The sequence below is a fragment of the Aotus nancymaae genome, unplaced genomic scaffold (assembly GCF_030222135.1).
Source record: "Aotus nancymaae isolate 86718 unplaced genomic scaffold, 86718_ANA_hifiasm-v0.15.2.pri h1tg000022l_1, whole genome shotgun sequence".
Taxonomy (NCBI): Eukaryota; Metazoa; Chordata; class Mammalia; order Primates; family Aotidae; genus Aotus; species Aotus nancymaae.
Genome location: NW_026988435.1, coordinates 47,916,471 through 47,942,547, shown reverse-complemented (window position 1 = coordinate 47,942,547; position 26,077 = coordinate 47,916,471). Strand labels below are relative to the sequence as shown.

At 58.6% G+C, this 26,077-nt stretch overlaps 1 protein-coding gene across 1 annotated transcript in view; it reads left to right on the top strand.

Moving 5' to 3' along the window:
- Positions 1–1,361: 1,361 nt before the first annotated feature.
- Positions 1,362–26,077, top strand: part of SLC19A1 (solute carrier family 19 member 1) — a 28,859-nt gene continuing 4,143 nt past the window's right edge. The window contains exons 1-5 of the mRNA XM_021669421.2: positions 1,362–1,448; positions 9,268–9,501; positions 14,604–15,366; positions 15,828–16,029; positions 19,983–20,124. Of these exons, the coding sequence (XP_021525096.2) occupies positions 9,313–9,501; positions 14,604–15,366; positions 15,828–16,029; positions 19,983–20,124 (1,296 nt within the window). The 5' untranslated portion in view covers positions 1,362–1,448; positions 9,268–9,312. The remainder of the gene's footprint in view (positions 1,449–9,267; positions 9,502–14,603; positions 15,367–15,827; positions 16,030–19,982; positions 20,125–26,077) is intronic.

The window sequence follows — 26,077 nt, the reverse complement described above, 5'->3', positions numbered from 1 at the left end:
CACTCCTCGAAGGCCTCAATAGAGGTTTCTGTAAGGTCTTCGGGAGTCTCCTGGCTCTTCCATCAGAGCAGCTGCCTCCAGATTACAACTGCCAGGTGCTACTGGTGACCGGGCCTCACCTCCCCACCCGCACCAGCTCCTGCAGGAAACCAGGGCCTCGTGTGGCTGGGAACTCCCGGGACTCCTGCCTCGTAGGGGACCAGAGGGCGGCTTGGGCAGGCCCCTCTTGCAGGCAGGGGTGGATTTGCTGGGCTCCACCTGGCTGGAGAGACAGGTGAGGGACTGGTCTCTGTGGGTCCTGCAGGGCCCCCTTGGGGCTGTGGCTCCCTGACTTCCTGTCTCCAGGTAGGAAGGGGGTGGGAGCCATCCTTCTGTGGGAAGCAGGCTGGGAGCCCCGCTGCTGTTCATCCCTGCTTCCCCTCAGCTTCCTGGCCTGTCCTGTGCATGGAGTGGGCTCCTCTCTGCCTGAAGGGAAGGAAGGGCCCCTCCTCCTTGGCGATGCCTCTCCTGTCTTCCAGCAGGGCCAGGCTCTGCCCACCCGTGGAAAAGGGCAGTACTGGAGAGAGAGCTGGGGGGCTCCCACGAAGCAGGGATCCCTCCAGGCAAGATGCCCTGTCCTGCAGTGCTCCCTTAAATTCTGCAGGCTACTCCAGATCCCCGCTTTTGAGCCAACAAATCCTTTTTAAGTTCCTTCGAGATTTGTTTGTGTGGCTTGTACATACAGGACTTCCAAAATCGGGCCACCCTGGGGCTTTGGGCAGGGAGCCATTTAGGGAGAGTCCTGTGCCGGCTTCCGGGGGGCCTGGGCAGGGGCTGGTGGGCAGGAGAGACAGGTCTCGGACTGTCTACACTCGGGAAGGGGTGCATTCGAGGGGCTGCTTCCGGAGGCCCCCCGCTCCCATGGTGGCCACCCCCTTCTGTTCTGTGCGGCTGACTTCCAAGCACCTCAGCCCTCGGCTTTGCCTCCCTCCCCATAGCCAGGCCCTGGATAACGTCCAGGACAGAGTGACTCTCTGCCCCCTCCCCCCGCCACCCCACCGTTCCTGCACAGGCCTGGGGCGGCGCTGTCTGCTGCAGCCCCACAGCTTCCGGGGAGCGCGGCCCAGGCCCCGCTTCCTGAGTACGACTGCGCCGCCGACCCCACCTGCGAGGCCTGCGCGGGTCTCCCACGGCTGTCCCTGGTGATGGCCCCGGGCCGCGTCCTGGATCCCGCTTGCTCCTTGGTACCAGCCAGTTAGTCAGGGTCAGGCAGGAGGGGGGGCAGCGAGGGTCCTGGGGGCGCCGGGTTCGGGGCTCTGCGTGTCCCTGCTGGAGTCCCACGAAGGATGCCCGGGGCCATCCCGAGAGCGCGTGGGCCAGGCCCGCGTCCGGGATCCGGCTTGCGGCCCGCCAGGAATGCAGGTGCGTAAGGGCGCCAAAAGAAAAACGCTCCAGGCCTCCTCCGGCAGGTGGGTCGGGGGTGGGGGTGGGGGGGCTGCGGGTGGGGAGGAGCAGGGGAGGGGAGAGGGAAGGCGGAGCGCCCGCGGCGGGACCGACACCTCCGCGCGTGGCGCCCCCGGGATGCCGGAGCCGACGCGGGTGGGGCCCGAGCGACGATCGGGGTCAGGGGGCGGCGCGGGGGGCGGGACCGCGGCGGGGCTCGGGGGCGGGGGGGGGGCGGCACGAGGGGCCGCGACCGGGGCGCGGGAAGCGCGGGGATGCCGGCTCCGGGACGCGCGTGCCCGCGCCGTGGGTTCGCTCCCCACGCCGCGCCTGGCGCGAGGCCCCGCCCCCGGGGCGCGTTCAGCGGGGCCCCGCCCCTCCCCTCCCCTCCCCTCCCGCAGCCGCGCGCCGAGCGCCGTGTGGGCGCTGTAGTCCCGGAGTCCGCCTGCGCGGGGTCCCCGGAGCCCCAGAGCCGCGCGCCCAGCCGCAGTTGCTTGTGGGGAGCGGGGCCGCCGGGCCGCGGGTGTCTCGGGGCGAGTGCGGGCGCGGGCCGGGGTCTGCGGGGCCCTCAGGTGAGTGCCGGGGCCCGGGGGGCCCTGGGTTGGGAGCGAGCTGCGGGCCAGGCCCTGCGGGGCTCCGGGGAGGGTGCGGGGCTCGGGCCGGGGTCTCCGGGGCTGCGTGCCGGGCGCCTGCCGTAGTGCAGCGGGTTTCGCGCCGCTGACTTTCCGCCCCAGTCCGCTAATGGGGTGGCGAGTCCCGCCCCGGCCTGCCCTCTCGCGTCATCCGGGGGCGCCGAGTCCCACCCCCGAGTCTGGAGGAACGCGTGGATCCGGCGTTGGAGCCCAGGCACGTGCTGCTTCGGGACGGGCCAGCCGGCGGGCGAACCCTGCCAGCCACGCGCGGGGCGGGCCCCTGGCACCCCTCCAAGCCCATTGTCTCCTGTGCCAAAAGCGTCGTGGGTGCAGCTTTCCCTTGGAGCACCTGTGGGCGCAGATACAGCGGAGTGGAGCGAACCCGAGGCTCTCAGCGCCTGGACAGCCGCTGTGGGAGCCTTTCCTGAGCGGGTCCCTCCAGCACCTCTCCATCAGGAAACCCATCCCCGAGGGTCCTGTCCATCTGAAACGCGTGTCCTGGGGAGTCTGGCCTGCCTGGCCTCAAGACACAGGCTGAAATTTAAGCTGGCCCTGAAATGCAGAAGCATCCAGAGCCCTGGGAGGCTCCTTCTGGCCGCCCTGTCAAGAGGTGGTCTCTCCCTGAGGAGACCTGAGGATCCAGCACAGATTCAATCAGCAGAGCGCAGGCCCCTCTGGCCCAGGGCACCTGCCTGCCCTCTCCAGGCTGGGGAGCCAGGCTGCATCTCACTGACCGCCTTCGCCTGGGCGCCGCCTGTGCACTGCTTGTTGCAATTGCTAGTCGCTTTCCTTCTGAAGGGGCTTTGGTGGATTTTTATAGTTCCAGATATTCCAGTTATCTGTGCTGGACAAAGATGAGACACTGTGCTTCTGGGGTGTTTGGGCCTGCTGCAGTGACAGCCAGAGGGTCTAATTATGTTCTTAGGAACCGTGAACTTGGTCATCTCAGCGGGGTTGGGAGGGTGTACAATGCTTTCTCCTTTTTTTAACTAGCAGGCATTCTAAAAACATAACAAACATTCCTAGTTAGCCTTCCAGAGTACAAGCTGGTCTAAACACAGAATGATAGGTGGCTTTTGCCTTTGTTTTGATTGCGATTCTCCAGCCTTCTCACGTGCTTGGAAGGACAGAGCCTGGGCAGGGTGGTCACTGGGGACAGCGGGGCTGCTAGAACCTTCTCCTGAAGGCAGGGATTCTCCCTGCTTCCCCGTGGCCCTCCTGTCTGGCCTGGGACCTCCTTCAGTTGCCGGGAAGAGGCCTCAAGTGGTCTGGGATGGGGCTGGACACTTGGTGTCTAGGCTTTCCCCGGCTTGGGGCTGGATTTCTACGATGGCGTGAGTCTTGGCCTTGCTAGCTGAGTGCCTGTCGGTGGGCCACGTTCACCGCACGTAGGGCCAGTATGCTGGCAGCAGAGGGACTGCCCTGGCCTTTTCTCCTACAGGCCGCAGAGTAAACAGGGCTTGAGGCCAACCCTGTCCTGGGGTTGCAACCTGCTGTGTGCTTCTAATGAGTTTCTTTGGGTCTGTGGTATTCAGCACTTTTTCTTTTAGTGGCCGCCATTAAAAATGGATTTCAAATAAGACCCGGGACTTCTGGGCCCTGTTCCTGCATGGCAGCCGGAGCTCCTGGGAAGAGCCCGGGCACCTGCTCTGGCCCACCTCACCGCTGTACCGTCACTGGGCTGTTGGTGCGTCAGTGGGCAGCCCCAGGCCTGATTTCAAGGTTTCTGGGAGTCTCCATCAGTTCTGTGGAAGTGTGGGCAATGCACAGGAAGGACCCCTGTGCCAGAGTGGAGCGGGCCTGGCATCCCCGGGCCCCTTGGTTCAGACAAGCGGGCACTGTCTACCCTGCATGGTTGGCCTGCCGCAGCCTTCACCACAGCCAGAGGCTGCCTGTCCCCTGCTTCACCCTGGGTGCCCCTGCAGGCGGAACTATCAGCAGGAGGGGCTCCTGGAGGGGGGTCCAGGACTGTGTCCCACCCTGGGGGCACTGGAGAGGGCCTTGTGCTGATGGGAGGGACAGGGTTTTAGAACCCCGGGTCTCAAATGGAAGTGAAGGTGGCGGTGGGGTTGCGGAGCCTGGGGCGTCTGGCACTGTCTGGCGCCTGCTCTCCCTGGTGTTTCTGCCTCCTCCTGGTGTGAGTGGGTCACGGGACCGGCCCTGTGGGGTGCAGGAGTAAAGGTCCTCTTGGGACAGGCTGGTAGCCTTTGTCCAGGCTGGGTGCCCCTTGGCCCCGGGCTGAGGAGCAGGGAGTTCCGCTATGCATGGCCCTGGTGCTCCCCTGTGCCCGTGGCCGCCCTGCTGGGAGGGCCTGCCCAGCATTCCCGTGGAGACCCCAGCCAGGACTCGGGTCTGCTGGCTTTGCCAAGCAGGCGCCTGTGGGGACTCAGGTGGGAGGCACTGCCCTCCGGGGTTCCTAGGTGGAGCCCAGGGCTGAGTGAGCTTTTGGAGACACACCTGGTCCCTTAGTCCTTAGCAATCGTGTTGTTCAAGAACAGGGTGGCCCAGGGCCCTGGCTGGCCTGTCACCTGCCACCAGGCTTCCAGACACTGCACAGCATCCCCATATGGCAGGGGTGGGGCTCATAGGAGCTCTTTCAGGAGGCAGCTTTGAGGATGCCACCAAACAGGCCTGACCCAGCCCTGCAGCCAGCCCTGTCCCTGTGCTCCCCAGGCCAGCCGTGTGTGTCACGGGCCCCTGGCCCCCACCTGGTGTGGGGCCTGGCATTTGATTTCTGGGAAGTGAAGCTCCAGCTGTGTGTCATTGCCCTGGAGGGCTCCGGGCTGCCCACCTCCCTGGCCCCTTCGAGCTGGCCCGGGGAGGTGCTGGGGACAGCACGGTCCCGTCTGATTGTGGGTTGGGGCGGGCCGCCGAGCTAGGACTGGTCACAGGGGATTTCACACAGAACTTCTCACAACACCGGGAATCCTGAGAGCAGCCTCTCCAGGTGTGGAAACTCCCTGGCTCACCTGTGGATTTGTTGAAGGGCAAAGTCCTGGGCCACGGCGTGTAATTGCAGCTGGGCACTGGGATGCAGGGCCTGGTGCGCTCTCACCCCTGGTTAGGAAGCGCTGCCTTCGGGTTTCAGAAGCCTCGGGAGTCCAGGACGTGGAAATTCTCACTCTGCGCTGGTGTCCAGGAACTCAGGAGTCCAGGATGTGGAAATGCTCGCCCTGAGCTCGTGTCCAGGAACTCAGGAGTCCAGGATGTGGAAATGCTCGTCCTGAGCTCGTGTCCAGGAACTGAGGAGTCCAGGATGTGGAAATGCTCGCTCTGCACTGGTGTCCAGGAACTGAGGAGTCCAGGATGTGGAAATGCTCGCTCTGCGCTGGTGTCCAGGAACTCAGGAGTCCAGGATGTGGAAATGCTCGCCCTGAACTGGTGTCCAGGAACTGAGGAGTCCAGGATGTGGAAATGCTCGCTCTGCGCTGGTGTCCAGGAACTGAGGAGTCCAGGATGTGGAAATGCTTGCTCTGCGCTGGTGTCCAGGAACTCAGGAGTCCAGGATGTGGAAATGCTCGCTCTGCGCTGGTGTCCAGGAACTCAGGAGTCCAGGATGTGGAAATGCTCGCCCTGAGCTGGTGTCCAGGAACTCAGGAGTCCAGGATGTGGAAATGCTCGCTCTGCGCTGGTGTCCAGGAACTGAGGAGTCCAGGATGTGGAAATGCTCGCCCTGCGCTGGTGTCCAGGAACTGAGGAGTCCAGGATGTGGAAATGCTCGCCCTGAGCTGGTGTCCAGGAACTCAGGAGTCCAGGATGTGGAAATGCTCGCCCTGAGCTGGTGTCCAGGAACTCAGGAGTCCAGGATGTGGAAATGCTCGCTCTGAGCTGGTGTCCAGGAACTGAGGAGTCCAGGATGTGGAAATGCTCGCTCTGAGCTGGTGTCCAGGAACTCAGGAGTCCAGGATGTGGAAATGCTCGCTCTGCGCTGGTGTCCAGGAACTCAGGAGTCCAGGATGTGGAAATGCTCGCCCTGAGCTGGTGTCCAGGAACTCAGGAGTCCAGGATGTGGAAATGCTCGCTCTGCGCTGGTGTCCAGGAACTGAGGAGTCCAGGATGTGGAAATGCTCGCCCTGCGCTGGTGTCCAGGAACTGAGGAGTCCAGGATGTGGAAATGCTCGCCCTGAGCTGGTGTCCAGGAACTCAGGAGTCCAGGATGTGGAAATGCTCGCCCTGAGCTGGTGTCCAGGAACTCAGGAGTCCAGGATGTGGAAATGCTCGCTCTGAGCTGGTGTCCAGGAACTCAGGAGTCCAGGATGTGGAAATGCTCGCTCTGAACTGGTGTCCAGGAACTCAGGAGTCCAGGATGTGGAAATGCTCGCCCTGAGCTGGTGTCCAGGAACTGAGGAGTCCAGGATGTGGAAATGCTCGCCCTGAGCTGGTGTCCAGGAACTGAGGAGTCCAGGATGTGGAAATGCTCGCCCTGAGCTGGTGTCCAGGAACTCAGGAGTCCAGGATGTGGAAATGCTCGCTCTGAGCTGGTGTCCAGGAACTGAGGAGTCCAGGATGTGGAAATGCTCGCTCTGAGCTGGTGTCCAGGAACTGAGGAGTCCAGGATGTGGAAATGCTCGCTCTGAGCTGGTGTCCAGGAACTGAGGAGTCCAGGATGTGGAAATGCTCGCTCTGAGCTGGTGTCCAGGAACTGAGGAGTCCAGGATGTGGAAATGCTCGCTCTGAGCTGGTGTCCAGGAACTCAGGAGTCCAGGATGTGGAAATGCTCGCTCTGAACTGGTGTCCAGGAACTCAGGAGTCCAGGATGTGGAAATGCTCGCTCTGAACTGGTGTCCAGGAACTCAGGAGTCCAGGAGGTGGAAGTCCTTACTCTGCCATCTCGCTAATTCCTGACACCAAGGAGGGAATGTTCCGCTCACCTCTGGAGGTGGCGTCTTTCGGAACAGGGGGCCCAAGTTCCCCGGGGCTCCTGGGGGTCCTGTGGGCAGAATCCTTACTCTTGGGGCCAAGGACTCTGGCCACAGTTCAGCTCCTGATGAGTCCCTGTTGGCTGTGATGATGTGGGTGCTCTGGGTGTCCCGGGATCAATGCACCTGTTTAAACCTGCCAACAGGGGTTGTGGAGAGTGAACTTGATGGGGAGGCCCGGGGCTGGATGGGTCTCCGGGTGGGGAGGGTTGGGGAGGAGTAGGTATGGTCCCAGGTGAGTGCAGCTCCACCTGTGGCCTCTCTGGGCATCAGGGTTCCTGGTGACGGAGCTGAACCTTTGTGCGCTGATCTTCCCAGCTGTTGCCACAGGCCCTGGGGAGGCGTGGAAGGCGACCGTGAGATCTGCCTCAGCCTCGAGGTGGCCCTGCCTGCGCCTTCTCCTCCCTGGCTGGTTGCTTTCATTTTGGCCCTTTGAGAACTTCTGGGGTCTGAGCTGCCTCCGATGGAGGGTGCTGGTCCCAGGGTGCTCCAAAAGCCTCGAGTTCCCCAACCCTTCCCCCGCCCCGCTGTGGCTTCCACGGCCAGCCCGCCGGCCCCTGCTCGTAAGGCTTCCCTGCCACCACTTTCCATGTTCCTTCGTCACAGACGTGAGTGCCGGGGACGATGCCGACGGCGTTGCCTGGGAGGGGCTTCCTCCCCCTCTCCACGACTTTCCTAAGCCTTCGTGTCAGGTTGGGGGCGGTTCCAGGAGCACTGCCAGCCTGAGTGGTTTCTGATAACGAGAGACTGAGTGCTGAGAACCTGGGGCAGCTTTTTCCTCGGGGTCCCTGAACCCCGAAAACCAGCCCCACATCGAGGATGCTCTGTCCCCCTGCTGGAGGGTTGGAGGAGACTCTCCCCGAATCCAGACCCTCTGCAGACCCCCTCCTAGGCAGGCCCTATGGCGAAGAACAACTGTCCAACTGTGTCAGCCCAGTGCAGATGGGACGGCAACCCTGCCCCACGCGGCTGCTCAGCTGCCCTCTGCACGGGCTGCGTCCCCACCCGCCTGGGCAGCAGGGCTTTCCACAAGCAGCTCTGCTGATACAGACGTGAGGTGCACCCGTGGGGGACAAGGGCTGGGTCCTGTCCTCACTGGGTTGGCTTGGTGTGAGCACCTGACACACTTGTTTATGGCGGCTCAGCTTTGATTGACTTGAAAGAGAACTTTACACCTCGACTTTACGTGGAAAACCAGCAGCACTGGAGCCACGATACTGATAAGTGGACAGGCTGCTGCCTGCAGCTGGAAGAAGGATTGTGGTGGTGAGACGGTGCTCTCTCCCGCACTGGGGAGCCTTTCTCCTGGGCACAATCAGGACTGGAGGAGGCATGCCCTCTTGTGGTTGCTCTGACGTGTGCCCTGGCCGTGTGGGCAGAGTGCCGGCTGGGCCCTGCCACGTGGGGCGGAGTACTGACTGGAGGCCCCGGAGGCTGGATGCATGTTGCCTCATGGGCGAAGGCCCGTGGTCAGGATGCTCCACCTGGAACGTGTTGGGTCCACTCACAGCTCTGGCCAGCTGCTTCTGTCTAGGGTAACCTGCCTCCAGGAATGCCGGGGTCCCTGGGCTCGGGCTGGGTCTCGTCCGTCCCATGGGTGTTTCACCCCTGGGTGCCCTCAGCCCCCTCGAGGACACCTGCTTCTCCCTCTGCCCTTTCCTTACCGTGGGCTTTGCCTGCATGCCCTTTTCTGGGGCATGGGGGCGCCGTGTTCCCCATGTTCGTGTGCAGGATCGGACCCCAGGCTGAAGGGGACCTGAGGCTTCTGCCTGTTGCCACCCGCCCGGGGTGTGACCAGGTGTGTCCCTGGCCTCTAGCAGCATCTGTTCCTGCCTGTGCCCTCCCCGGGCCACCTGGGTGCTGTGAGAGCAGGCTTGTGGGGTGAGGTGTGCCCACCCGCCACAGCCACACGTGCTGTCCAGCAGTGCCAGGCATCTGTTGGGGCCCCAAGCCCTGAAATTTAAATTTTGTTAGTTAATACAGTAAGTCATCAGTTAATTAACTTGGTTTTGATTGGCATTTAAATTGCCCCTTGTGGCTGGAGACTTCGATGAGCCTCGAAGACCCTAGAGGTGGTGACAGCCCGGCCTGGGGCACTCTGGAGCGGCTCAGGCTGGGGTGGCTCCCAGGTTGGTGCTGCAGGGTGAGGACGGATCTGGGGCGTGCGCTCGCCTCCAGGGTGGTGTTTGGTCCTGAGTGGCGAGGAGCAGGCCGCACTGGGCCCCGTTCTGCGGGGTGGGAGGCCTGCGGGCCATTTTCTCGACCTGCCCTGACTCCACCCTCCTTCCACACAGAGCGTCACCTTCGACCCCTCCAGGGCTGCACGTGGCCCGAGCAGGATGGTGCCCTCCAGCCCAGCGGTGGAGAAGCAGGTGCCCATGGAGCCTGGGCCTGACCGCGAGCTCCGGTCCTGGCGCTGCCTGGTGTGCTACCTCTGCTTCTACGGCTTCATGGCGCAGATCCGGCCGGGAGAGAGCTTCATCACACCCTACCTCCTGGGGCCGGACAAGAACTTCACTCGGGAGCAGGCACGTGGGCGCCGGGGCGCGGGGGCGGCCAGTGGTGGGTGGGCAGGGAGCAGCTTCGGGGGCCAGGGCGCTTTTCCTGTTGGAGGCGTGAGCTCTGAGGCTGGAGTGGGTGAGTGGCCGTGTCAGCTGATAGTGGTCCCAGAGGGAACCTGGCTGAGGTCTCACTCCCCACAGCGGGCACCGTCAGGTAGAGGGGCTTAGTAACCAGGCTACATAAAAACTGACGCTGTGTCCCACAGAGACGGAGCCTGCCCCACCCGCCCTGCCAGGCTGGGCACACGAGGAAGCCCACATCCAGCCCTGCTGGGCACCTCCTCCTGCAGGGGGTTAGTGGCTATTTACCTAAAGAGATTATTGAAGGAATTTTCCTTCTGCTCATTTTACTCAGCCATGAGGACAAAGGCTCTTATTGAAACTGTTGTAATAAACTTATGCCCAGTCACGGGTCTCTCAGGCCATGTAAAGGGTGGAGGCAGGAGCCGGCCACATTGTCCATAGGCACGTCTACACAGGAGCCTGGAAGCCTTTGTGGGGAAAGTGTGCTCACAGGCTGCCGGCCCAGCTGGTCACCCCTGCACCCATCTCAGGCCCATGTGCTGCCCGTGAACCTGTCCTGGGCCTGCTCACCTGCCTGTCCCAGCCACTGTCCCCGTCCTCGGCCGTGTGGCCACCTGGCCGCTGCACCCACATTGCTGGCACTCCGTGTGCCCCTTGTTCCTGCGTCTCTTGGCCAGAAGCCGGGCCCCACCCCTCGCAGACCCTAGAATTGTGAAACTGACGTGCAGATGAGGAGTATACTCTTGGAAAACTGGAGGTGCTGCCCTGCCGGTGCCCAGCTCAGAGCACTATGCGAGTGTGATTGTGTCTGCTCCCAAGGCCGGCACTGCTGACCACCAGGGCCGGGTCACCAGGTCACTTTCCCGGTGAGGCCAGGGTCTCTAACTGTCGGTGGCGGGGCTGGTGCTGGAGGAGTAGGGCCGCCTCCTTGACCCCTCATGAAGTGCCCTCTGCTCCTGGCCAGTCTGCCCCTCCCCCCGCCACCCACTGACGGACCAGATGGCATCACTGCTCTTAAGGAGGGCCATTGGTCAAGGTTATTTATAAGGACGAGCATATGTGTGGGGTTTTCCTGAAAATAAGAAAAGTCTCTATAGCAAAAATGTTTAAATCCCATCTGCTGCCCTCTCACATTGCACAGTAACTGACTGAAAAGTAGATTCCAGGAAGTAAGCCATTCCTCCAGGCCTGGGATGTCACTGGAGGGGCAACAGGTAAGGTGCTCTGCGCACCTGCCACTCGGCCGGACCCCGATCTCAGCCCCTCTGGCTGCAGGAGAGGCCCGGCCTGTCAGGACTTGCAGCCCCTGTGGCTGGGCTTGTGTTTAGAAAGGTCACCTAAGTGCTGTCTTGTGACTCAGCTTTCGCAAGCTGCCCCCTTCCCGATCTGACTTGAGGGACGTTCCACGTAGGTTCAAGGCTGTTCTTAAGCTGCGCCTCGGGGTTGAACCACAAGGTGCTTCTCCGGCGCTTTGCTGGGGGTGATGGGGGATTCCGGCTTCTCCCACCTCGTGGAACGCTGCGGGTGGAGCACGAGCCGGCAGCCTCAGGCGGTGGGCCTTGACCCAGCTGGCCGGGGCTGGCATTGCCGGCTCCCTCCTGGGCGACTGCTGCTTCCTCCGCAGCCCGCCACGGGTTGCCCGCGTTGCCCTCACCAGCTCAGCTGGGCTGCAGAGCGCCGGCGCGTCTGGCCGCTGTGAGGAGCCTGGTTTCCTTGGCTGGCATTCGCTTGGCCTCCGTTTCTCCCACTGCGGGCCGGGGCTTCCTGGCAGCCCCACGGTTGCTGTCCTTCTTGAACCTGGTTCCCTTTCTTGCCTCCTGGGGACCCAGTGCCCATGGGATTGGACTGGCTGTGTGTTACATACGGTGTTTCTCTAGAGCCATGTTGAATTTGGCCAGATTTCCCTCCAGCTTTCTGCTTGGAGTGTCAGCTGAGAGCGTTTCCCCGGCCGGGTCTGTGAGGTGCTCCTGGGTGGGCCGAGGTTGCCTGGGCGCCGCGGAACTGTGCTGTGTGGCGGGAGCTGCCACCCCTGCCCTCCTCCAGGGAGACCCCTCCCGGGGCCCTGTGCGCAGCACTCCTTCTCGACCCACGGCCAATGCCTCGACCTCAGCCAGTCCCTGCTGGGTGCCCTTCTGTGGCAGCTGGTCCTTCTGCTGCCCCACACCTGGCCCTGCCCTCGCGTCCTGCCTGCCTGCCTTCGGGCCTCGCCCACCTTGCCGCCTCCCTGTTCAGAGGAGCTGCCCTGAAGCTGACGGGGTGTCAATCTGGGCGCAGCTCCCTGCACTCTGCCTGTCAGCCCGGACCTGAGCCAAGAGCTCTGGAGAGCAGGGCGGACGCTGGGCTCAGGCAGCAGGAGCCTGTACTCGTGTGGGCGCCATGGCCGCCTGACACATGCCGCCTCCCTGCTGGGACCTTTGTGGGTGGCCCTCCCCCAGCAGCCTTGTAAGTGGGACGCAGGTCATAGCTCTGGGCAGAGCCTCCCTGCTGTCCACCTGCCAAGTCTGAGGAAGGGGAAGTAGGGGCCGCTGCGGCGGTGCAGGGAGAGGAGCAGGAGGGCCCTGGGTGGGTGCTGGGGGGTGTTCAGACTCCATCTTGACCCCGTGGTCTGCCAAGGCGGAGCACTGCATTGGGAGCCTCAACTAAGACCAGGCAGTACCTGAGGAGGCCGTGGCCTGCAGAGCTGGCTCCTGGCGGAAGAGAAGTGAGGTGTGCTTCGTTCATTCAGAGGTGGGAGAGGCTCCTAGGACTCCTGGCCGCCCTTTTCCAGAGAGCCGTGGGCTCTGGGGGAGCCTCTGCTGGCTGGCTGCCATTTTGACTCTGGGCTGTGGGCAGGACATGTGCCCTGGCGGGGTGCTGGGGCTCCCATGGCCCCTCGCCGCCTCCTGTGTCTGGAGGTCGGGGTCCCTGAGGTGCTAGGAGGGCCCCTGCCTCTGAGCCTCTTCTTTCAGACTCTGCAGGAGTTCTCTGGGCTGGCCCTGATGAGAAGCCTCCCCAGTCGAGCAGGCAGTTGGCCAGGAGAGCTTGCCCACAGAGGGGCTGTTTGATGTCCCCAGGGCTTTGCGGTAAACACAGTGTAGAAGCTGGTGTTTGGCCCTGAGGCTCCCCATGACCCGGCCTGGTCACTCAGCCTCCCGGCACCTGACCTGCATTGAGTGTGTCCCGGAATGTCCTGGGTAGGACGGAGCACGGGAGGGACCTTGGGTGCTCGGTGCTATTGGGACCACAGCCTTCGGGGCAGCCTGGCCTGCATGAGGGCGCAGGCTCCAGGGTGCGACCTCAGGGTGGCCTCAGGTGGGGTCTCTGGGTAGCCTTCCCCCAAACCCCTTGGACGCTTCTCAGCATGCTGGCCCTGACCAACAAGCCTGGCTGCAGGGTCCTATTCCCCAGCTGTTCACAGTCACCGGTGGCCAGGCCCTGAGCGCATCAGGCCACACTTTTGGGTGTGTCACACAAGGCTGAGAGGGCCTGGGTTGGGGAGGTGGCGTGGCTTGGGCAGCCCTCAGTGCTGACCCAGGGTTCGGTCCTGTCAAGTGTGGCTGGCAGGGGTGGAGGTCACCTGAGGCAGCAGGAACAGGGCTGTGGGGTTGCTGGTGGTCAGGCCTGAGTTGGGTGGGGACTGTGGGAGGCCCAGAGTCCAGGGAGGCCCTGCTGGCTCACCTGGTGCCAACCCCCAGCAGATCCGAGGTGGGGTCTGATGGGGCCCCTGGGCGGGGCCACCTGCTGAAAATGCACCTGGGCCCCAGGGAGGCTGCACGCACAGGGAGGCTCCCACATCAGTCCCCAGGGAGGGGCAGGGCCAGTGGCTTGGGCCTCACAGGACTGGGGCCTCTTCCTCTGGACTGTGCCCAGGTGTGCCCACAGCAGCCCCAGCCCCTGCCAAGCCAGCTGAGGGCATTTGCTGCCTGCCTGGAGGAGAGTCTGGGGCAGTGCCCACTGAGCTGGTCCTGCAGGAGACAGCACCCCTGCCCCATGCCCAGCCCCAAGTTCCCAAGGAAGGTGGTTGTGTGTTGAGGCCACAGGCATGGAAGCCAGGCCTGGAGTGCCTACCAGCAGCTCGGCGGCCAAGGCTGTGGAGCTGGGTTCCCACATAACGTCATGGGGGAGGTGGGGCTGGGCGGGCTGACAGGCTGTGCTCCCTCTCCAAGGTGGGTGCAGGGTGGCTCCAGGGGCACTTGACCCCCTCCCTGCCCCTGGGTTAGAGCCTGGCCTTGAAGACCTTGCTCTGGGGACAAGCGTGAGACGGGAGTGCGCACCCCAGGGCCCTCAGCCCTTCCACACGCCTGTTCCCTCTCTGCCCTTCTTCACTCCCATCTCTCCCTCTGCCGGGTTCCCCACAGCCCCTCCCATGAACCTGCTCTTCCCGGTCCTGCCCTTCCTCTCTGTGTCTTCTGCTTTTGCCCCTCCACAGTGATGATGGAAGGAGCCGTGTTGGTGTGAATGTGTATGGGTTCCAGCTCTGGTTTCCATATTGTTTAAGATGAAATGAAAACATGTTTTTATTCTATTAAAAATAGAGAAGCTGGCTTGGCATGGTGGCTCTCGCCTGTAATCCCAGCACTTGGGGAGGCCGAGGTGGGTGGATCACCTGAGGTCAGGAGTTCGAGACCAGCCTGGCCAACATGGTGAAACCCCATCTCTACTAAAAATAAAAAATTAGCCTGGTGTGGTGGCGTGCGCCTGTAATCTCAGCTACTTGGGAGGCTGAGGCAGGAGAGAATTGCTTGAACTCGGGAGGTGGAGGTTGTAGTGAGATGAGATCAAGCCACTGCACTCCAGCCTGGGCTATAGAGGGAGACTTCCTCTCAGGAAAAAAAAATAGAGAAGCTTAGATCAACCGTGTTGTTAATAACCATAACTTCTTGGCCACTGCCAGCTTTCTGCAGGCCAATGCTCCCAGGCTGCCGAGACTGATCAGAAAGGGAGGGACCGGGGTGGGGTCGCATCAGGCAGTGAAGCGGTCAGCAGCGACGGCCTCGGGAGGGCCACGTCCCCCGAAGCCGCACAGTCGCTGACGCCTGGTGGGGCGCACGCTCGCCCGTCCCCAGGTCACCAACGAGATCACGCCGGTGCTGCCCTACTCCTACTTGGCCGTGCTGGTGCCTGTGTTCCTGCTCACCGACTACCTGCGCTACACGCCCGTGCTGCTGCTGCAGGGCCTGAGCTACGTGTCGGTGTGGCTGCTGCTGCTGCTGGGCCGCTCCGTGCCACACATGCAGCTCATGGAGCTCTTCTACAGCGTCACCATGGCCGCGCGCATCGCCTACTCGTCCTACATCTTCTCGCTGGTGCAGCCCGCGCGCTACCAGCGTGTGGCCGGCTACTCTCGCGCCGCGGTGCTGCTGGGCGTCTTCACCAGCTCGGTGCTGGGCCAGCTGCTGGTCACCGCCGGCGGGGTGTCCTTCTCCACGCTCAACTACATCTCGCTGGCCTTCCTCGCCTTCAGCGTGGTCCTCGCCCTGTTCCTCAAGCGCCCCAAGCGCAGCCTCTTCTTCAACCGCGGCGCCGCGGGCCGTGAACCCTCGGCCTCCGCGTCGGAGCTGGAGCGCATGAACCCCGGCGCGGGCGGGAAGCTGGGGCGCGCGCTGCGGGCGGCCTGCAGGGACTGGGTGCTGGCGCGCATGCTGCGGGAGCTGGGGGACAGCCTGCGGCGGCCGCAGCTGCGCCTCTGGTCCCTCTGGTGGGTCTTCAACTCCGCCGGGTACTACCTGGTGGTCTACTACGTGCACATCCTGTGGAACGAGGTGAACCCCACCACCGACAGCGCACGGGTCTACAACGGCGCGGCCGACGCCGCCTCCACGCTGCTGGGTACGCGCGCCCGGTCCCGGTCCCGGCACCCGCCAGCCCCCACCACAGCTCCTTCCCCGGGGCTTCCCCCCACCTCTCCCCGCCCCGCGGCTCCTTCCCCGGGGCTCCCCCCACCTCTCCCCGCCCCGCGGCTCCTTCCCCGGGGCTCCCCCCACCTCTCCCCGCCCCGCGGCTCCTTCCCCGGGGCTCCCCCCACCTCTCCCCGCCCCGCGGCTCCTTCCCCGGGGCTCCCCCCACCTCTCCCCGCCCCGCGGCTCCTTCCCCGGGGCTCCCCCCACCTCTCCCCGCCCCGCGGCTCCTTCCCCGGGGCTCCCCCCACCTCTCCCCGCCCCGCGGCTCCTTCCCCGGGGCTCCCCCCACCTCTCCCCCCGCCCCTCGGCTCCTTCCCCGGGGCTCCCCCCACCTTTCCCTGCCCCATGTCCCCCCAGGGCCGCCGTGACGCCCCACCCCTCACCTCCCAGGTGCCATCACGTCCTTCGCCGCGGGTTTCGTGAAGATCCGCTGGGCGCGATGGTCCAAGCTGCTCATCGCGGGTGTCACGGCCACGCAGGTGGGGCTGGTCTTCCTTCTGTCGCGCACGCGCCACGCAAGCCACATCTGGCTGTGCTACGCGGCCTTCGTGCTCTTCCGCGGCTCCTACCAGTTCCTCGTGACCATCGCCACGTGAGTTCCAGAAGGCTCGGGGGAGCCGGGGTGGGCAGGCGCTTCCCAGGTGCTCCCACCTCCTGCTGTGCCCCAGTGGCTGTGACACCGCGGGCCCCGCCAGCCACCTGGCGCTGACCAGGGTCCCCCCTACGTCTCCCTGGGACCCTGCCTGTGCCGTCCTGCTCCTCCTGCAGGCCCTCCGCCGGCACTCCTCTCTGAAGCCTGCTGGGCTCACAGCCTTGCCCTGCTCCCAGCCCCGCCCTCCGGGTCCCAGGCTGCCGAGAGCCCACCCAGGCAGGAGGGAGAACGGGCACCTGTGTGAGTTCATGCTCAGCTCACACCCATACCAGGCACTCACAGCACACAGACACACAAACGCTCACACATGGACACACACCACACACACATGAACACACACATGTTCACACATGGACATACCACTCAGACATGAACACACAGCACACGCTCACAGATGGACACACACCACACTCATGAACACGCTCACACGGACGTGGACGTACCCACACATTGGCACACTCTCACCACATGCTCAGACCACACACATTGCCACACTCAGACACTGACCCTGCCCACTCACACTAGCCCCTGCCTCCCTGGCCTGTTCCCTCTTTCCTGCCTCCTGGGAGGACCCTGGGCTTCACCTCCGGAGTGGCCGTCAGGCCCTGCCTCCCTCACCGCATGGACCGTCCCCCTGGGGTTGACGCTGCCACGAGCCTGTCTGAACTGAGAGCGCCCTCCCGGCCCTTACGTTGTGACCTCTGTGCCCATGGCCTGACCCCTCACCGTCCTGCCTGGACGTTCCCGGCCCTGCACTTCCCCATCCTCCGCACACGCAGGCAGCTCCTGGCGTGGGTAGCCCAGCTCACCCTTCTCTCCTTCCCTGCCACACTTGGGGGCCCTTCTGCATGCTCCGGGGTGGCCGCCTGCTTCACGCTCCCCGAGGCCCACCCTGGGCTCTTGCTGCTCCCAGCCTGTGACGGCCATCTTGCTCGGGCCCCTCCCTGACTTGTCAGCACTGTGGAAAGGGCCAGGCCTCTGCTGTCCCATTGCTGTGTCCAGGGGGACCACACCCGAAAGGTTTTAGTTATAAAGTCATTGGTGCCCATCACAAAACCTCAGGCACAGGGCAGCAGTGTACAAAGCGGAAAACCGCCATTTGCTCCCGGGAATCCGGCATTTTTTGCTCATCCGTGTTGGGTCGGTGTCAGACACAGACATAGGTGGCCACTGCTGGTCATGAGGGGTGGGCTGTGAGTGGATGGGTAAAGTCACCATTTCCATTTTTCTTACAATAGAAAAACACTGAGATGAATGTCCTTCTACCTACATTTTTCTTTCTAAATTCTTTTTTTTTTTTTTTGAGATGGAGTCTCGCTCTGTCTCCCAGGCTAGAGTGCAGTGATGCAATCTCAGCTCACTGCAACCTCTGCCTCCTGGGTTCAAGCAATTATCCTGCTTCAGACTCCCAAGTAAGTAGCTGGGATTACAGGTGCGTACCACCGTGCCCGGCTAATTTTTTGTATTTTTTTAGTAGAGACGGGGTTTCACCAGGCTGGTGAGGTAGGTCTCGAGCCCCTGACCTCGTGATCTGCCCACCTCAGCCGCGCAAATTCTAATGGTCTACAAGTGGGTTCCTGGAAGGGAAATGGCCAGGTCGGAGAGTACGTGCTGTTGAAAGGTTTCTGTCGATACTGCAGGTACCCTGCAGGCCTGCATGCGGGCTTCCTCCCTGTTGGGATGGTGGACGGCCTCCCCACCCTCCTTGAGCCCCTGACGGGAAGCTGGACTCCCAGCCTTTCCTTAACCAGAGCAAGGCCTACTGTCCTGCTGTGGACCGAGTGGCCACTTGTGTCTCCTGACTGCTGGGACTCACTTTCCTCCCTGCTGATCTGGAGTGCCCTCACATGTATCACGTATTTTCAATCACATGTGCCCTCCTCACACCCCTCGCTTGTTTGCCTTTAATTCCACTCATGGTGTTTTCTGAGCACCCTTGGAAGCACCCCGGGGGCTGGCCTGGGTTCTGCCCTGCCTGGCAGCAGCGTCCAGAAGCTCATGTTTGTGCTGGTTCTCCTGGTGTTTGGGTGCCCTTTGTCCTGCTGACCTGCTCCCCGGGGCCTCTGTGTGTTTCTCATTCTCCCTGCCACCCGCTTGCCTGCGTCTCTACTGTCTCCGCCGGCGCGCTGCCTCTACCACCCAGCAGCACAGGGACCTCCATCCTTCCCTGAAGGGTTTCTGGGCATTTTTGTTTATTTTTTTCTTAAGGCGAACTTTAGGACATTTTTTGTCCAGTTTTTTTTTTTAAGCACTTTGTGGATTTTAATTGGAACTGCATCCAAAGACTAGTTTGTTTGCAGAGCACCAGAAGCCTGGCATGTCACCTCTCCATGTGAGGAATGTGGCGCCTTCATTCCTGGGCATGTGCACGCCACCGCTCACCTCCAGGGCCCGCCCTACCTGGCTGCCACTCACCCCCAGGACCCGCCCTACCCTGCCTCCAGGGCCTGCCCTACCCAGCTGCCACTCACCTCCAGGGCCCGCCCTGCCTCATTGGCCTGCCTTAACCAGCTGCCACTCACTCCGTGGCCCGCCCTACCCGGCTGCCACTCACCTCCAGGTCCGCCCTACCCAGCTGCCACTCATCTCCAGAGCCCACTACCCAACTGCCACTCACCTCCAGGGCCGCCCTTCCTCCTTGGCCTGCCCCACCCAGCTGCCACTCACCTCCAGGACCCGCCCTGCCCGGCTGCTCGCCCACCGACTCTGATTTCACTGCTCTTCCCCTAATTTATCAAACATTTAATCATGAAAGACTTTCGTTCCAGACTTTTCTGTCTGTGCCCAGAGGTTCCCTTGAGGATGATTTTCTGAACGTTTTGAGATGGCTGTAACCCGGTCTGTCCCAGAGCTCAGGGAGCCCTTCTGGGCATCTTGAGTTTGTTTTGTGGCACCGATTGTACAGGTTCAGCATCCCCAATTTAAAAAATCCAGAATTTGGCCAGGCGCAGTGGCTCATGCCTGTAATCCCAACACTTTGGGAGGCTGAGGCAGGCAGATCACCTGAGGTCAGGAGTTCGAGACCAGCCTGGCCGACATGGTGAAACCTCCGTCTCTACTAAAAATACAAAAATTAGCTGGGCGTGGTGTTGCACGCCTGTAATCCCAGCTATTCGGGAGGCTGAGACAGGAGAATTGCTTGAACCCGGCAGGCGGAGGTTGCAGTGAGCTGAGATTGTGCCATTGCACTCCAGCCCGGGCAACAGAGTGAGACTCTGTCTCAAAAAAAAAAAAAAAAAATTCAGAATTTGAAATACTCCAAAATCTGACAGTTTTTGAGCATTGAAAAGACAGCCCAGTGGAAAGTCTCACACCTGACCTTGATCCATGAGTCTCAGAACATAGTCACAAGTTTCTTTATGCACAAAATTATTCAGAATATTGTATAAAATCACCTTCGGATGTGTGGATACAGCATGTATGAGACATAAATGAATTTCATGTTTACACGTGGGTCCCATCCTCAAGCTATCTTACTATGGATATACAGGTATTCCAGCATCCCAAACTTACAGTCCAGGCATTTTGGATAAGGGACCCTCTCCCTGTACGGAGCCAGGGGGATGTAGCAGCTCCCAGAGTGGCCCCTCGAGGGTGGGCAGCCTGGGTGCTGGCTCCTGCCTGGTGGGGGTGGGCATGTGTGGGGAAGATGGGGGTCTGGTGGGGGGCTTGTGCGTCCCCTGGGGCCCCATGGCTGCCCAGTGGGTCATGGGTGGTGGGAGCAGGGCTGCGGGCATGTGTGGGGGAGATGGGGGTCTGGTGGGGGGCTTGTGCGTCCCCTGGGGCCCCGTGGCTGCCCGGTGGGTCGTGGGTGGTGGGAGCTGGGCTGTGGGCTTTCCGCTTGCTGCGTCTCGTTCTCCCGGCAGTGCCCGATCGTCGCTCTTCTTGTTCAGCTTTCAGATTGCGGCTTCTCTGTCTAAAGAACTCTGTGCCCTGGTCTTCGGGGTCAACGCATTCTTTGCTACCATTGTCAAGACCGTCATCACCTTCATCGTCTCAGACATCCGGGGCCTGGGCCTCCCCGTCCACCAGCAGGTGAGCCGGTTTCAGGCATGTCCTTGGGGACGGAAGCGACTCGCGGGGACGCTGCCAGGGCCTCCTGGTGCCCACCTGATGTAGAGGCCACTGTGGGCTGGAAGCGTAGCATGCGGGCCTGGGGCTTCCAGGGGGACCCCCTGGCCAGCGAGAGCAGGAAGTGAGAGAGGCCCCAGCAGGGCTCCGCTGTCTGTCGTGGGCGGGAGCGTCCGCGGGTCCTGGGCCTCGGTGGGAGCGACGGAGCCTCTGCTCGCCGTGGCGGACCTGGTCTCTGCTCTCTGCCTGTGGCTGCTGGAACGTGGTGTCCTTGAGCCCTGGCTAGAGGCCACGTGAGCTTCGTTCTCTTCAGGAGAGCTGAGCGGAGGCTCCCAGCAGTGCTGGAGCACAGGCCTCTGTGGCACCCTCCCGCTTCCCGCCACAGGCTGGCTTTTGCTGCTTCTGAGAAGAGCTGGAAAACACGCTTTTAACTCCTGGTGGTCCCGGCCAAGGCAGGGTCTGAGTGAGCTGAAATCAGCCATGGTGGGTGTGGTGGGAGAGGCCCTCCGGGCGCCTCGGGACTGGCCCCCAGTCTGCCGCTGTACAGATGTGCCCTTGGCAGGTGGGACCAGGGCTTTGTCCACCTGGGGCCCAGGTCTCGCTGGGCAGGAGGGCTGTCAGGGTTGGCCCTGATCCTCCAAGGGCGCCCAGTCTGTTCAGCCTCAGTGACTCCAGAGCTTCGAGCGAGGCCCGGGCAGTAGCAGGCAGCCCCTTCGGCTTGTAAATGCCTTTAGGTGAGGATGGCTGTTGGTTGCTTGTGGAAATGCATCCTTCAGCCCCAGTGTCATTAGGGCCTGTCCACACTGGCAGGCCTCGTGGCCCTGTTCTTCCTCAGGGAGGACTACCCTCGATCCTAGTGTGAACACTCGGACGGGTGAGCCTCAGGCCGAAAGGTGAACGGGTCCAGGTCCAGCCTGTCGGACACAGTCTGGGTGGCTGGTGGCTGGGCTGTTCTCAGGTCTGTACAAGAGAGGCCCAGAAGGTCTCTGTTGGCTGCATGGTCCTGGGTGGGGGTGCTGGCAGCAGTCCAGCTGGCCCTGGAGGGGCCCCAGCATCCTGGAGGAGGCCCTCCTCATTCTTGGAGCCCTGAGTTACCTCTGCCCCTAGACAGCAGTGGCTGCCAGCGTGTGTGGGCGAGGAGGGCCTGTCCCAGGGAGACTCCAAGGGCCCTATGTGGCCCCAGCCGGGCTGGGCCTGGCTTTTGACCTGCCTCTGGGTGCTGCCTGCCCCCCACTACCATGCCCCCCACCTCCATCCTTCTGTGATAGCCTCTTGTTCAGCTCTGGTAGATGGAGGGGCAGACGCTAAAGGACCCTTTAGGGACCCTGTGCCCCCGAAGCTGCCCTGTGGAGGAGACCCCTTGCAGTGGGCTTCCAAGGGCCCATGGGGGCTCGGTGCAGGGGGTGGAGCAGTTCTTCCACAGAGGGCTAGTCACGAGGAAGCCCCTTCCTCAGCTGGTCCTGGTCCCGGCCCCTCCCACGTGGTGGTGCAGCCGTGGAGGCCGTGGGGAGGCAGAGGCAGGTTCTGGCCTGTGGTTCCTGGTGGCCTCTTGTCACATGGGAAAAAACACGCGGACTTTTCTCCGGCTTCTTTGATTTCCAGGCTAAAAAGTAACTCGCGGGGCATTTTGCTCTTGGCTAGACACCCTGTTTGGCCTAGAGGAGGGTGGCGCCAGCCCATCTTGCCCCGCCTATGCCTGGGTGCTGGGTGTCCACTCCTTTCTGCACACGGAGAACAGCGGGGCCAGCAGTTGGGCTTGGTGGGGTAGAGTCTGGAGATGGGTGGGAGCCGTGATGGAGCACGGGGAGCAGCCAGGCCTGGAGCTCGCCTGGGTTCACCTGGTTTTTAAAGTAAGCTTTATATTTGGTAATCTGATACTCATATGCTGTTTAATAAATAATACAGGGAGATCCAGGTACTCCGCATGCAGTTTTCCCGCTGCTCACGTCTCACGGTTCTGTAGCACGTCACAGCCGGCATCCACATCACAGCCGTACAGTCAGGATCCAGAACATTCTGTCCCCACAGCGATCCCTCATGCTGCTCTTTGTAGCCACGCCCACCTTGTGCCCAGCCTCACCTTCTCTTTAATCCCTGGCAACCACTACCCTCTTCTCGGCGTGTGTAATTTTGTCGTTTCAGGAGTGTTGCATAAACACAGTCGTGCGTTGTGTGTCCTTTAGGGCTCGGCGCTTTGCACTCGGCGTTGTGCTCTGAGCACTCATCCAGACTGATCCCTTCTGGTGCTGAGTGCTGTTCCAGGGTGTAGATACACCACGCTTCATTTAACTATTCACCATTCAAAGACTTGTTTCCAGTTTTGGGATATTACAAATAAAGCTGCTACAGACATTCTTTTGTAGGTTTTGTGCGAATCTAGATTTTCATTTCTCTGGGATACATGCCCAGAAGTGCAAGTGCTGGGTCACAAGGGGGTTGCCTGTTTCTGAAGAAGCTGCCCACTTTCCAAGGCAGTTGGACCGTTTGTGTACCACCTGCCACCAGCAGTCTTTGAGAGATCCAGTCGCAACACCTTTTGGGTTTCGAGTTGCCACCATTTTTTATTTTAGCCATTGGGGTAGATGTAGTGATATTTCCCTGTGGTTTTAATTTGCATTTCCCTGGTGGAAAATGATGTTGAAAATCTTTTTATGTCCTGTTTTCCATTTGCATGTTTCTTCCTGTCTTCTGCCTGTTTTCTCACTGGATTGTTCATTTTTATACTCTTGAGTTTTAAGCATTGTTTATTCCAGGTATTGGTCCTTTGTTGGATATGTACAGTTTGCAATTTTTTCCCCAACTCTGGCTTGTGGTTTCATCTACCTAACGTGGTCTTTTACAGAACAAGTGTTTTTTAACTCCCATGAGGTCTGATTTGACAGTTTTTCCTTTTACGGAAACTCTTTGCCTGGCCCTGAATTCAGAAGATTTTCCCGAGATCTCTTTTTTAAAGTTTCGTGTTTCTCATTTACGTCTTTGATCTGCTTTGAGTTAATTTTTGTATAAGGTGTGGAGTTTACGTTGGGGTCACGTTTTTTGGCCTGTGTGTATCCATTTATTCCAGCATCATTTGTCGAAAAGACTTAGCTCTCCCCATTGAATGGCTTTTGCACCTTTGTCAAAAGTTGAGCGTGTGTATGTGAGTGTGTTTATGTTTTTTTAATTCTGTTCCATTGAACTGTGTGTTTACTCTTGTACCAATATTACACTGTCTTGGTTATGAAGCTTTATGGCAAGTTTTTTCTGTGTATGTTCCTCCCTGGTACCCCTGTCTTCTTATAAGCACACCCAGTCAGGTGGAGTAAGACTCCATCCTTCTGACCTCATTTAACCTTAATTACCTTTTTAAAGGCCCTACGTTCAAATGCAGTGACGTTGTGGGTTAGGGCTTCAACATGTGAATTGGGGGATGGGTTCACGATTCAGTCCATAACAGTGTTTATTGGATAGACTGATTGCTCCAACTTCTTTTTATTCAGAATTGTTTCCAATATTATAGTTTCTTTGCCTTTCCGTATACATTTTAGAGTAATCTTGTTTGTATCTACAAAAACTCTTGCTCAGATTTTGTTAGGAATTGCAATTAAGCCAGTATATCAATTTTGGGAGAATTGACGTGTTTACTGTGTTGTTTTTCAATCCATGAACATGGTATATCTTTCAGTTTATTTAGATCTTTGATTTCTTTCAGCATTTTGTAGTTTTTAGTGTATGAGTACTGTGCATATTTTGAAATGTGTTATCAGCATTAGTCCATTTGGGCTGCCATAACAAAGTATCACAAGCGGGTGACATAAACAACAGAAATATATTCTCTCACAGTTCCAGAGGCTGGAAGTTTGAGATAAGGTGTTGGCAAGTTGGTTTCTCCTGATGCCCCTCTCCTTGGCTTACAGTTGGCATCTTCTCCCTTTGTCTTCATATGGTGTTTTCTCTGTGTATGTTCTTCCCTGGTATCTCTGTCTTCTTATAAGGACACCCAGTCAGGTTAGAGTAAGACCCCATCCTTTTGACCTCATTTAACCTTAGTTACCTTTTTAAAGGCCCTGTCTTCAAATGCAGTGACGTTGTGGGTTAGGGCTTCAACATATGAATTGGGGGATGGGTTCACAATTCAGTCCATAACAGAGTATATGTGTTTATTGCTAGTGTGTAGAAATACAGTTGATTTTTGTGTGTTTATCTTGTAGCCTGCAATTTTGCTGAGCTTACTTATTAGTTCTAGGAGGATTTTCCATTTTTTGGTCTTTGTTTTTGAAATTCCTTGAGATTTTCTATGTAGATAATTATGTTGTGAAAGATATGCAGATCAGAAAGGAAGAAATATGCAAACATTCTATGAAATAAAAGATATTTACATATTTCTTCCTTTCTGATCTGTATATCTTTTATTTCTTTTCCTTGACTTACTGTACTGGCTGGAACTTTATTAATTCCTTCCCTCTGTTTGCTTTAGATTTATTTTGCTCTTCTTTTTCTGGGTTCTTGAGGTGAGATATTGGTTAGAAAAATTTATGCATCTAACACTATAAATTTCCCGCTCAGTGCTGCTTTAGTTGCATCCCACAAATTTTAATAGGCCGTGTTTTCATTTTCACTTATTTCAGCATATTTTTTGACTCATTATTATTTCGAATTTTGTTGTTTAATTTCCAAGTGTTTTGAGATTTTCTTGTTATATTTCATTATTAATTTCTTTTGATTCTATTGTGATCAGAAAACACATTCTATGTTATTTAAGTCCTTATAAATTTGTTAAGATTTGTTTTAAGACCCAGAATATTATCTGTTTTGGTATACTATGGACACTTGGAAAAAATGTATATTCTGCTTTTTGGGTGGCGTGTTCTGTAAATGCCGATCAGATCTTATTGGCTGATGGTGTTGATTTCATCTCAATTCTTGTAGATTTTCTGTCTACTTTTATTATCATTGAGAGAGGGGTATTAAAGTCTCCCGAGTATAATTGTGGATCTGTTTCTCCTTTCAGTTCTGCCATGTCTTTGTTTCATATATTGGCAGCTCTTTTGTTTGTTGCATACACATTTGGGATTGTAATTTGTCTCGGTGGACTGACCCTCTTGTCAACTATGTAATAGTGGGATTGTATAATGTCTGTCTCTGCCTCTGGTCTTCTTTGTTTTTCTCTGAAGTTTACGTTAGCTGATGTTAACGTAGCCACCCCTGCTTTTCTTTGATTAATGTTTGCATGATACCTCTTTTTTCATTGTTTTACTTTCATCCTTCCTGTCTTGGTATATATGAAGTGAGTTTCTTGTAGACAGCATGTAGTTGAGTCATGTTTTTAAATCTACGTTGCTAATCTCTGTCTTACATTTCGTGTATGTAGACCATTTATATTTAATATGATAATTTTTATATTAGGGCTTAAGTCTGCCATTTCATTTTTAATTTTTCATTTATTCTCTGTTTTTAGTTTCTGTTTACATGTTTTACAGCCTCCAGTGGGTTACTTGCACATCCCTTACAATTTTGTTTGGTTTATCTGTTGTGTTTTTGAATGCACTTAGTATAGCTATTGTGGTTGCTTTATGTATTACATTACCAGTTTGAGTGAGGTATAGAAACTTTGCCTTCCTTTATGTCACTCTGTCATCTCCCACTATATAGTACAATTATCTGAAATATTTTCTCTACATACTTTTATTGCCACATAAGATAATGTTGTAATTTTCGCATTAATCATCAAACATATTTTAGAAAACTCAGGAAGGAAAGTCTGTTTTATTTACACATAATGTTACCTATCATGGTATTTCCTCTTTCCTGTTATTTCAAGATTCTTTTCTTCTTTAGTAATTTCCTTTCTGTTTAGAGAACTTTTTTTTTTTTTTTTTTTTTTGCCATTATTTTAGGTAGATCTTCTGCTGGTTACAAATTCTTCTCTTTGTTTTTC